Here is an 11,618-nt window from a genome sequence, read left to right as displayed (position 1 = left end):
GACTGAGAAGGAGGTTTCCCAATCACATTCACACTGAAAGAAATACACAGTGTACTTGATGAAGAAGGAAACTGAATACAGAGGAAGGGTGTAGGATTCAAGAAGCATATGAGTAAATGTAAGTGTGTGTGTGTGTGTGTGTGTGTGTGTGTGTGTGTGTGTGTGTGTGTGTGTCAGGGAGAGGCACAGAGAGAGAGAGATCTATGAGGTCTGAAAACATAAAGTTACCATGATTTTGAAAGTGTGGTATGGGTATATGGCTGGAGAAGTAGAAAAATGTAAATGTAACAGGACAGGAAGTCCAGATATAGATCTAAATACATATGGGAGTTTAGTATATGAAAAATATGGCATTTTAAGTCAATGGGGAAAAGATGCAATATTCAATACACTTTAAAAACCTGAGAACCATATTTAATAAGTTAGAACTCCATTCTTTGCAACAAAATTAATTCAGCTAGCTCAAATATTAAAATACCTAAAAATGAAGCCACAGACGTGCTAGAAGAAAACAGGAGGAATTTTATAATAATCTTTAAGAGGGAAAGGCTTTTCTAGGTATGACTCACAATCCAGAAGACATAAATGATTGTTAAATTTAGTTAGATGAAACATTTAAAAATTACATTTAAAAATCTTAAACTAAGTCAAAAGAATGGGGGGCGTATTTTGAATCCATGTCTCTGATAAAGTATGAAGTTCTACAATATATAATGAGCTCTCACAAATAAAGAAAAAAGCCAAAAATCCAATAGGAAACCAGGAAAAGGCAGTATCTGCAAGGTGACACCAGGGCAGCACAAAAACCTTGCTGGGATGAAGAGCTGCAAATAGGTGTGCTCTGACCAGCTGCCCTCAAGCATTTGTCCCTTCTGCCCCTTCCGCTCCCAGACCTGGGGGATTACAACCTAAGGAGACTGCCTTCTCTCAGTGCTGCTTCTCCTGAAGGATGTAAAGGGGAGACTTAACCAGAGGAATGATCAACAGTGGTTCAGTGATGTCTGAAGCTCCTTCTTTCTCCTTTACTGCCCTGGAGGGACATGGGCTAGTGCCTTGTCTTTGACCTTTATTACACACAACCAGAGACAGTAACTGAGATTTCGGGTAGTACATAAACTTATAGGTTAGGACAATTAGACACCTAAGGATTACAATGACCTCCAAGCACATCTCCTTGGCCCCTCAGACATAATGTGGGGGAAGGCACAGCTGGAGAAGGGCCAGAGCAGGACCCTCTAAAGGGCAGGGGCTCCTCTTGCCAGATCCAGGAAGGGCATTGTTACCTCTCTTGTCCTGGCCACCATCACCTGGGCATTGTCAGAGCTCCTAACAGGTCTCCCTGCTTCCTTTCTACTCCTCTAACATTCCACTCTCCACAGTCATCTTTTCAAAATAACAGTATGTCCCTTCTCTGCTCAAACTGTGCCCCCTCCTGCCCTAGTGGCTTCCAGAGTCCTTACTGTGGCCCCCATGGCTCTAAGCAACATGGGCCCTGACCACCTCTCTGACCTCCCCTTCTCCCTTTCTCCCCTCTGTTCTGGCCTGCTTTATGTTCCTTGCTCACTCCACACCATTTTCCTCCTAAGGGCCTTAGCACTTGCTACTCCCTTCTGCCCAGAATGTGCTGCCCCAGATGTTCACACAGCTGGCTCCTTCACATCATTCAGTCTCAGTTGGAAGGCCAGTCCTCAGAGGCTCCCCTGATCACCTATGTAAAGCACACTACCCTAGGCATGATCTAGCACGCCATCCTGTCCTATTTTACACTATCGCTACCCAAAATTACCTGAAATTGCCCATGCACCTACTTGCTTAATGTCTGTTCCCACCTGCCCACCCCTAGAAGGGCCTTGTCTGTTTTGTTCACCACTACATCCCCAGCACCTAGAGTTCCTGGTACTTGGGTGCTCAAAAAGCCTTTGTGAATAAACAAAATGAACAGATATATAACACATATAATGACAGGCCAGTCTTTAGGAGAAGCACAACTACCCCTGGCATTTAAATCTGAGAAATTTCTCCCATGCTTCCTCGCAGGAAGACGTGGTGTACATAGCAAACAAATGCCCTCAAGAACATTCTTATGGCTAAATGAAGAATGAGTTTCATAGAACTATTTCTAATAACATCTTTCAGTACATATTGGTGTGATGTAATACCTAAGAAGAGTATTTGATAAAAAAAAATTTATTAAATGCAATTGGGCTGCAGGGAAGTTTTGTCAAAACAATACCATCCAGGTATACAGCTCTCTGATAAAATTTAACAGTGGTTACTACAGGGGTGAACATCAGAAACCACCTGTATTTTAAAATATACTTACGAGGGCCCCACTGTGAAGAGAAATAGTAGGTCTGTCTGGGATAGGGCTCAAATATATTTATTTTTAAAAGCTCCACAGGAGATTCTGATGTGTAACTCCAGTCGGACACCTCTGATCTGGATAATCCTCCATAAATATTACTTACCTCAACTGCAGTATAGACATTCCATGTTGCCAGTTAGTGCAGTCAGCTGATCTGAGACCAGGAATACAATCTTCCTGTGAAGGCTGAGGCCCCTAAGAAGACAAAGTACCTAAATAAAGGTACCTGTGGGCAGGACTGAGATTTTCTTCAGAAAAATAATTTTTAAAAACATTTTAGTCTCACAGTTATATTAAAACTAAATATTGGACCCCCAAACTACAAAAATGAAATTTAAACTTTTAAGTAGACATATGGTGGGAATACTGGCGTTGCAGTTCTGAGAGTTCTGTGGTTAAGGTGAGATAAAGCAAATGAGCAGTTGTGTGTCATGGCATTCTAATTTTATCACCCTTCAGTATTCCTGAGAATTGGGATTCTTGATGTGGGAGGAGATACAGATGTGTGATAGAAGAGGTTAAAGTAAAAACCCTTAAGTCCTAAAGGGGCATGAGGGGACTTTTGGGGGGTGATGGAAATGTTCTATATTATCATTGTGGTAGTGGTTACACATTTGTCAGAACTCATAATCTGTACATTTAAAATAGGTAAATTTACTGTATGTAAATCATATCTCAATAAAGCTAATCCACACACACACACACACACACACACACACACACACACACACACCAGTACTGAATCTGAATTGCAATTATTGGTGAGTTCGTGATGGCACCCAGAGTATAGTCTCCAAACAATGACTTTTTAAAAAGAAAAATAAAGCCATAATATCATTATCACACCCAAGGAAATTCTCAATAATTCCTATTATCATCTACTGTTAATTTTTTCAGGCGGGAGAATGGTTAACTTAACAAAAGATCCGGAACTAAAATATTTACAAATGAACTGATAGCTGCGATCTGCTTCGAAATAACATAGAAGGGTGATGTGGGGTGGATGAGGCAAGACTGGTCACGGGTTGATGGTTGTTGGTGCTGGGTGATAGGCACATGGGGTTAATTATACTATTCTGTGTATGTTTGAAATTCTCCCCAAGAGCAAAAAATAATAACCAAAAAATAAAGACCTACTAAGTAAAGTCAACTCAGACAAGCCAGCCAAGCTTTTAAGACATTTTACACAAAGTATCAGAATTTTTGTCAGGCTGGTAATGACAACATAGTTAACACAAACATAATCAGCACACAAAAGTCTAAAGATTTCTTATACACATATCTGTTAGACATGAAATATACTAATATTAGATTATGCCATTTAACATTTATTTTAGCTTGCTCTGCAACAGTCAATAAATATTCTCATTTTAAAAATTTTAGTTTTAGGTTAATCTTTGATATTTGACAGTGTATATAAAGACCCTTCTTTCCTGATAACAAAACCCATTTCAGAGAAGACAGTACTGCCCCAAGGGATAAATTGTGTTTGACCCAAATTAATCATGATATTCTCATTCCCTTGGACAATGACTGGCCTAGCAATGACCATGTGATTCAGTTCTCATAAATACAAGAAAATGTAAATAAGTCTTCTGACTGGGATGTTTGGGAAAGCTTTTACTTTCCTAATTAAAAACAGAAGAGCCTTGGCTGGCTAGCTCTTATCTCTTTGACTTTCTTCCTAACTCGAATGTGGCTGAGAAGGCTAGAAATACATCCGCCATCTTGTGACCAAGAAGAAATAAGTATAAACATAAAAGCCAATATACTAAAGATGGTGGAAAGACAGCAAGAGCCTTGCTCCCTAACTACTATAGAGGAAACAATTACACCAGCTCTGGACAGTCTACCCCCTCGATTTCTTGTTATGAAAGAAACAAACTCCAATTTGCTTAAGCCAGTATAGCAGTACTTTTGTTTCTTATAGCCGAACATATTCCTGATACCATGAAATACATCAAGAAATATAAGTAATAAAAACTGAATCAAAAAAAGCACCAAAAAAATCCACTTCTGAGTGCAAAGAGGCTAAACAAAAAATACTAATAATAATCTCAGTTAAATAAGACAACCAAATTAGGAAAGGAGAATATTTATTACACAAATATTAGAATCTATACATTCTTAGCTGATGATATATATTTAGTTAAAAAGTCTTTTACTTTGGATATATGCATCATTTCCTTCATTGTGGTGTCTCTACTTCTCAGATGTATTAATCCGTTCTCCAAAGTAGCTTCAGTAATCAACACTGTGAAGAGGATACTCATTTCATCATATCTAAGAAAAAAAGGTAGTTAACCAAAACACATGAGCACAAATATAGATTATAAATTCACCACATTACCAGCTTTAATTACTCAGGAGTCAATGCCACCTTCAAGAGTCACAAAACTCAGGGACTTCCCTGGTAGTCCAGTGGCTAAGGCTCCAAGCTCCCAATGCAGGGGGCCCGGGTTCGACCCCTGGTCAGGGAGCTAGATCCCACATGCTGCAACTAAGGTTCCCGCATACCACAACTAAAGTTCTATAAAAAAATAAAGGAAGAAAGAAAGGAAAAAAAGAGTCACAAAACTCAAAGACAGGGCTTGAGAACTGAACCCAAAAATACTTTTTTCAAGTTTCTGAATCATTTTCAAAGTAAAATTTTCAGAAAGTTTCTGACTTATTGTAATAGCTGAGAAGTCATAAAAGAAAAGAAAATATAAGAAATAAACACTGGTACCTCAACACACCATTTGGTGTGATCTGGATGAACCTCAGAATAACCTCAGCCTTTTGGTATTTGGATACAATCCAAGAAAATAATTTTAGACGAAACTCTCTTTAATACTACTATAATATTAAGATCTAGTGTACAACAAATTACACCAAAAACCATGCTAAATATATACCTTAGTACACTAACTTAGTTTCTAGTTTGGCAATAACTGAATATGTTCCACACTGGCCTTCTTTCTGTTTACCCAGTCATACTATCTCATTGTTTCTTTTCTTTTAGGACTCCACCAGAAATTATCTTATTTATCTATTTGTCTGATGTCTATTCTTTCCCACTAGAATATAAGTGTCATTAAGAACAGGAAACTTTTCTGTGTTGTTTACTGCTGTATCAAAGTACAAAAAATATAGTGGGTGCTTAATAAATATCTGGAGAAAAGTATCCTGGGACAAAGGAAAAAAACTATCCTGGGACATAAAGCCTTTACCATGTAAAGAACAACTGTAACTTGATATTGTCCACATGACTCAAAGGATAAGATTTTAGAAACTGAGAACACTGGAAAGTTCAAGTACCACCCCTTCATTTTATATATGATAAAGCCATCAGTTGCTTTATCTATAGAAACTTATTTTTCTTCTGACATCATCTGAAAAGTATATTTTAACAAGTTACTACAGAACTGAGGAGCGAAACACTAAGCTTCACAACTTTTCACCTAAAAGATATGTATTCAACACAAAAAGCTAAAAAAATAACAAAATAAACCCAAAGTAGGGGAAAATGAATTATTTTATTAAAAAACAGAAGTTAATGAAAATAGCAGGGGGTAAGACTAGAGACAGGAGATCAATTAGGAGATTATTTCAATAATCCAGTCAAGAGATACTGGTGATCTTTTTTTTTAAATTATTTTTTTTTAAATTTTTTCCCTTAAATTTTATTAATTAATTAATTAATTAATTTATTTATGGTTGTGTTGGGTCTTCGTTTCTGTGCGAGGGCTTTCTCTAGTTGCGGCAAGCGGGGGTCACTCTTCATCGCGGTGCGCGGTCCTTCTCACTATCGCAGCCTCTCCCATTGCGGAGCACAGGCAGGCTCAGCAACTGTGGCTCACAGGCCTAGTCGCTCCGCGGCATGTAGGATCCTCCCAGACCAGGGCTCGAACCCGTGTCCCCTGCATTGGCAGGCAGACTCTTAACCACTGCGCCACCAGGGAAGCCCGATACTGGTGATCTTAATGGGGAGATGTGGGTGTGAGATACATTTGGGAGGAAGACGAGACTTAGTGATGGACTGGACTCTGACAGTAAGGAAGAGGGAGGAGTGAAGGACAATATCCAGGTTTCAGTCTTGAGCAATCAGGTAGACAGAGGTGCAGATCACCAAGAAAACTAGTTCTCTGTTCTCTGGAATAGAACTACCTTCCACTCAGCCTGAGAATGAACAACGCCAGCAAGGAAGAGGCACTCCACTCATGTTCCCTCAGTCCTGATTCAACAAATGTGTCTAATATAAATAATTCCATCCCTGATAAACTGATAAACTCAGGTATACATACTTCATGGTGTTAAGTCTTGAAGTTTCACATAGTATGTGCTTATATATACCTGATGAGTATTGTTTCCTGCTGTACCAATTAACTAAGGGTATGTGGTTCTGTAAACAGGAAAGTTAGGAATAATTTTGAATTATAGTATATATAGATATTTAGAAGAAATCTGTTACTCATAAAGAAACATTGTATAATCAAAAACTGAATAAATACATTTTTTAAGCAACAAAAAACACAATTCTTACTTTGAATAAAGTTGTTCCAATGAGGATGGCACAGTTTCCAAATAACCAGGCCACACAGATATTCCATTTTCTAATAATTCATTAAATAGCCCTTGACAAACCTGGGGAAAAATACAAAAACTCTGAATATGAAAGAAAGAAAAGTAGCTAGTTATTACCCTATTTTTATGAAACCACCAATCTTTTACGCTCTTTAAAATGGGCATAAATCCCTTTAATTACATGATAATATTGTTGATAATTTTATATATTGTATACTTATAAATTGTATACTTCTTCTGAAGAACTTAAACACTTCAAAGCTGAATACTAAATGCAAGTCTGAAATTTTTATACCAAATATAAGAATTTTTATTATTATCATCATTCATAACACAAATAAACAAAAGCAAAACAGATTCTATCAGAAAAAAACAGTCCAAAGGGCTATGTTAACTCTAAACTTATCTGAGACTTGAGAACTGAGCCTAAGGGTTATAATACGATGTCAGGAAGAGAAGGAAGAGCCATTAAAGGAAACTAAGGAGAAGGAGCCAGAAAAGTATGAAGAAAACCCAGAGAGTGGTGTTCCTGAAGCCAACTAAAGAAAATGTTTCAAGAAGAAAAGAATGATTGATTAGTTTCAGTGCGATGCTAGAGACAAAAGCCTGACTGGAAATACAGAAGTAATGATGAGTAAATGACATAGTACACTTTACTGTTTTCTTAAAAATGGTGAAGCAAGAAAAAGAAAAATTTTAAACTCCCTTAACAATCTAGAACTAAAATTCTAAAGCAGGATTTCTCTCACTGGCACTGCTGATATAGGATGTTTAGCAGCATCCCTGGTCTCCATTAGATGTCCGGGGCACCCTTCCCCACCTTCTGACAACCAAAAATGTCCCCCAAAATGCCCCCAGATATTACCAAATGTCCCCATGGGGAGGGAGACGGGGAGGATGGTGGGATGGGGTAGGGGTGTGTGCCTGAGCTAGAGCACTGTTTCTCAAACTTAAGCACCAGAATCACCTGGAGGGCTTGCAAAACACAGATGGCTCAGCCTCGCCCCCAGAGTTTCTGATTCAGCAGGTCTGGCAAGAATTTGCATTTCTAACAAGCTCCCAGGGAAAGACCACAGCGAAGTAAATGCGTGTTAAGGTACAGGATATTTTGGGGATAGATGAGAATATAGATATTAATAAATCTAAGAAATTATCAGGGAAAAATAAATATGAGTTTTAGTAAGTTTAGTTTTGGTTGCCAGCAGAAAAGGAGAGAAAAAGTTCTAAGCATGATAAAGCGCAGGTGAAAACATGGGGAAATAACCCACAAAACCTTTTTCATAGCCCAGAAAGTTACATACATAAGGATTCTCTTTGTCATACTGCTGAGGGGAAAAGTGTTAAAAACAGAATAAGATGCTACTCTTGATAAAGCACCCAAGGCACAAAATATTACTAATATTCTTACAAACAAAAACAAAACAAAACAAAAGGCCTGCAATGGTAATGATGAAAATCTAGGAAGCAGAGTTCTTCTTCGTCCTTCAAGCAAAAAAAAAACCCCTAGGAACTTGGTACCTACCAGGGTGTTGTGGAGCCTCCTGCAATCCTGGGGGAAATGAGGAAATTAAGCCATTCTCTTCCCTTTCCCTGAGCTCATTATCCCCACCTTCCCAGACCCCTGCACAGGAGCCTGGGAAAGCCAGGTCAATCTTTCTAGTATCCTCACTCAGGTCCTGGATGGGTCTGAGTTACCCAAACAGAAATGACTGCTGAAGGGTTCCTGGTTTTTCTTAACAGTATTTAATTTGACCAGATAGATTAGAAAAATAAAATAAGATTACAGATCTGGAACTTGTGCTTATACCAACAAGTATCAAAAGTGTTAAGTTATAAAGGGAAGAGCGTAAGAAATAATTCACTAGACGTCTGTACAAATATTTTGATTACCAAAATTATGCATACTCATTTAAAAAAAATGCAACTATGACTGGGCATGACATTAACAGCAAAACCCAGTGAACTGTATTCAGCTTCTTTAATATAATATACTTCAAATTATCTGTAATTAACTGTAGTATTTATTATTAAATTAAAATTCATTAATGAATGATTTAATTAAAAATTTAAAAATTCATTTAAAAATGATTTTTTCATTTAGTTAAAATTTCACTATTTAATTAAAATAATGTTCACAGTTCATTATTCAATTAGAATTTTTTAAAAAATGAATCAAAATAAAACTTTAGATGGCAAACTACTCATTTACTTGGAATAACGGTTATAATTGAAATCATGACATTAAAACTTATTTAACCCACCTGTCTTAGTTCCACTGTTGGGCCTCTTCCCACATCCAAAGCAACCTTAATAGGGGCTAAACAAGGGTGAAGTTTAAGCACCTAAAACAATTTAAAGAGAAGGGGTAAAAAGGACAAGCACTAACAAACATGAAGCTGTTTAAGCAGTTAAAATTTTGTGTGAAAATGGAAGCTAGCTGAGGTCATAAAAAATATCACACAATGATGTTATCAACCATCTTTATTCAGCTGCTCATAGACTTCTCCATTCAGGCATTCTACAGAAATAAGTTCACTTGATACTCTCCCATTTCCTGACAAATCCATTTTCTCTCAGTTGAAATGCCCCTTTCTGGCATCACTGTCTTCCTTACCCGGCCTGAGCCATGTGGCTTATCACTTGGACTTTCTCCTGCCAAAACCCATCACTCTATGCATTCATTCAGCCATTCAACAAACATGTGAATGACTACTTGGTATGAGAAACAATCCTAGGTGGTGGGGACAAAAGTCCCTGTCCCTCATAATGCGCAGAAGCAGATAACAAAATAGATAAGTAAGTAATATATTTGAAGGTGGTTAAGTGTTGAAAAAAAAAAAGAAGATAGGAAGTGCTGGCAAGGGGCGGGCTGGTGGAGAGTTGCTATTTTAAATAAGGTGGTAAGAGGGAATTCCCTGGCGGTCCAGCGGTTAGGACTCCACACTTCCACTGCAGGGGGCGAGGTCTCTGGTGAGGGAACTGAGATCCCACATGCCGCACGGTGCGGCCAAAGATGGTAAGAGAAAGTCTCCTCTCTGAGGTGACATTTGAGCAGACTTGAAAGGGGATTGAGGGACAAGACGTGGACTTGGAGGAAGAGCACTCAGACAAAGGGGAGAACTAATGACCAGGCTCTTGAGCTGGGAGCACACTGGGCATGTTCTAGAAACAACAATGAGGTCTGTGCTGCTGGAGCAGACTGAGTAAGGTGGAGAGGAGTTGAAGGTCAAAAGGGATAATGCTTTGTAAAACATGTTAGGGGCTTTGGCTTTTCCTCTGAGTGAGATGAGGAGCTTACTGGAGTGTTTAGAGCAGACGAACAAAGTAACGCGTACCTTTTAAAAGGGCCACTCAGTGCAGGAAGGTGGGGATGATGGTGGCTTAGATCAGACTGCGAGCAGGGGAGGTGCTAAGAAACGGTCAGATTCAGGATATATTTTGAAGATAGAATCAAAGAGGTTTTGCTGATCGTTTGGATGTGCAGTATGTAAGAGAACGAAAGAAAGGATCCCCCTTGTTTGTTTGCTACACACACCCTATAAATCCCAAACAATTCTATAAATGGCCACATCAGGCTAAACGAGCACTGCATAATAAATCACTAACTAGGCAGAGTGGTGCTACAAACTCATGGTGTCTAATCTCATTTGAGCACTCAACATGTGAAAACTTTTGATTTGGGGAAGCTCCCTTTCCCATTCAAGGGAAATATGACTATTCTAAACTCTTGCCACTTAAACCCCTACTCCTCCACATTTTAAGCTAATAATCTTGCTTCCTAATTCCCCAAGAAAATAGAGGATATGAGTAAAACTTCCTTCAAGGGCTAACCAGCTCCAGTAGCCTATTTATATCTATACCATCGGTTTTTCCACCCTGCTGTTTCAAAAAATAACTCCCTTTTCAAGACAAAACCCCCCACTTGTGTTCTTGATTCTGTCTTGGTCCTTCCTATTTCTTCCAAAATCTTGCTCCATTAGGTACTTCATTTCTCTCCTATAGCTTCAACCCCTCCTCTCTCTTGATTTTGAGCCCATAAAAATGCTCAAACTGCACATCCTAAAATAAGCCTTTCCGTTGACCCAGACCCATGTCTAGCTCCTGTGATCCAGTGATCAGCCACTTGGGGTCAGACCAGAAGCAGAGGTCAATACCACAAGTCTTGCTGGCCTGTTTTACTTACTCCTACTTAACACTCAGCTTCTGATACAAGCAGAAGCCATAAGTGAAAAGGCTCAGGGGCTAAGAATCAGAGACAGCTGTCCAGCTGCCAAAGATCAAACAGAAACGCCTTTGGGATTACCCAAGAGGGATTCCTTCTTCTATTCTGTGAGAACCTGCTTATTATTCCTGTGGCCAGATTCTAAAAAAACATGAAAAATAAATTACTTGCACTAAAAAAATTATTATTCAGAGTTTATATTAGAAACCAAGTACACTAACATAAAAAAAGGGGGGAAAATTTATATTTTAAATTTCCCAAGTCTATCTCTGAAATATCAAAGCACCTTTCTATGAAGATCTTTCCTTCTTGTAAAGGAGTTCTCTGTTAGCTGGAAAGAATCGTAGAGATATGCCAGCATGCCTCGGTCTAGATCTCCATTTATGGATAAAACAGAAGGAACCACATTTTTCCGTCCATCTCTGCCCTTCACAGAAAAGTAGAACAAAAAGAAAGCATCATTTA

At 38.6% G+C, this 11,618-nt stretch overlaps 1 protein-coding gene across 8 annotated transcripts in view; it reads right to left on the bottom strand.

Annotated features, from left to right (window-relative positions):
• POLG2 (DNA polymerase gamma 2, accessory subunit) overlaps positions 1-11,618 on the bottom strand; it is a 37,170-nt gene that overhangs the window by 17,727 nt on the left and 7,825 nt on the right. For 3 of the 8 annotated variants that reach the window (XM_082373700.1, XM_082373699.1, XM_082373701.1), the window contains 5 exons: positions 11,440-11,580; positions 9,193-9,273; positions 6,891-6,991; positions 4,531-4,648; positions 2,469-2,560 (listed from right to left, as the gene is read on the bottom strand). In XM_082373700.1, coding sequence (XP_082229826.1) covers positions 2,469-2,560; positions 4,531-4,648; positions 6,891-6,991; positions 9,193-9,273; positions 11,440-11,580 — 533 coding nt within the window. The other 5 variants (XM_082373702.1, XR_014238716.1, XM_082373703.1 and 2 more) reach the window with 5 other exon arrangements.

Source organism: Balaenoptera borealis, assembly GCF_965194805.1.
Source record: "Balaenoptera borealis genome assembly, chromosome: 20".
Lineage (NCBI taxonomy): Eukaryota > Metazoa > Chordata > Mammalia > Artiodactyla > Balaenopteridae > Balaenoptera > Balaenoptera borealis.
The sequence above is the reverse complement of the archived record's forward strand: the minus strand, read 5'-3'. Positions and strand labels throughout refer to the sequence as shown.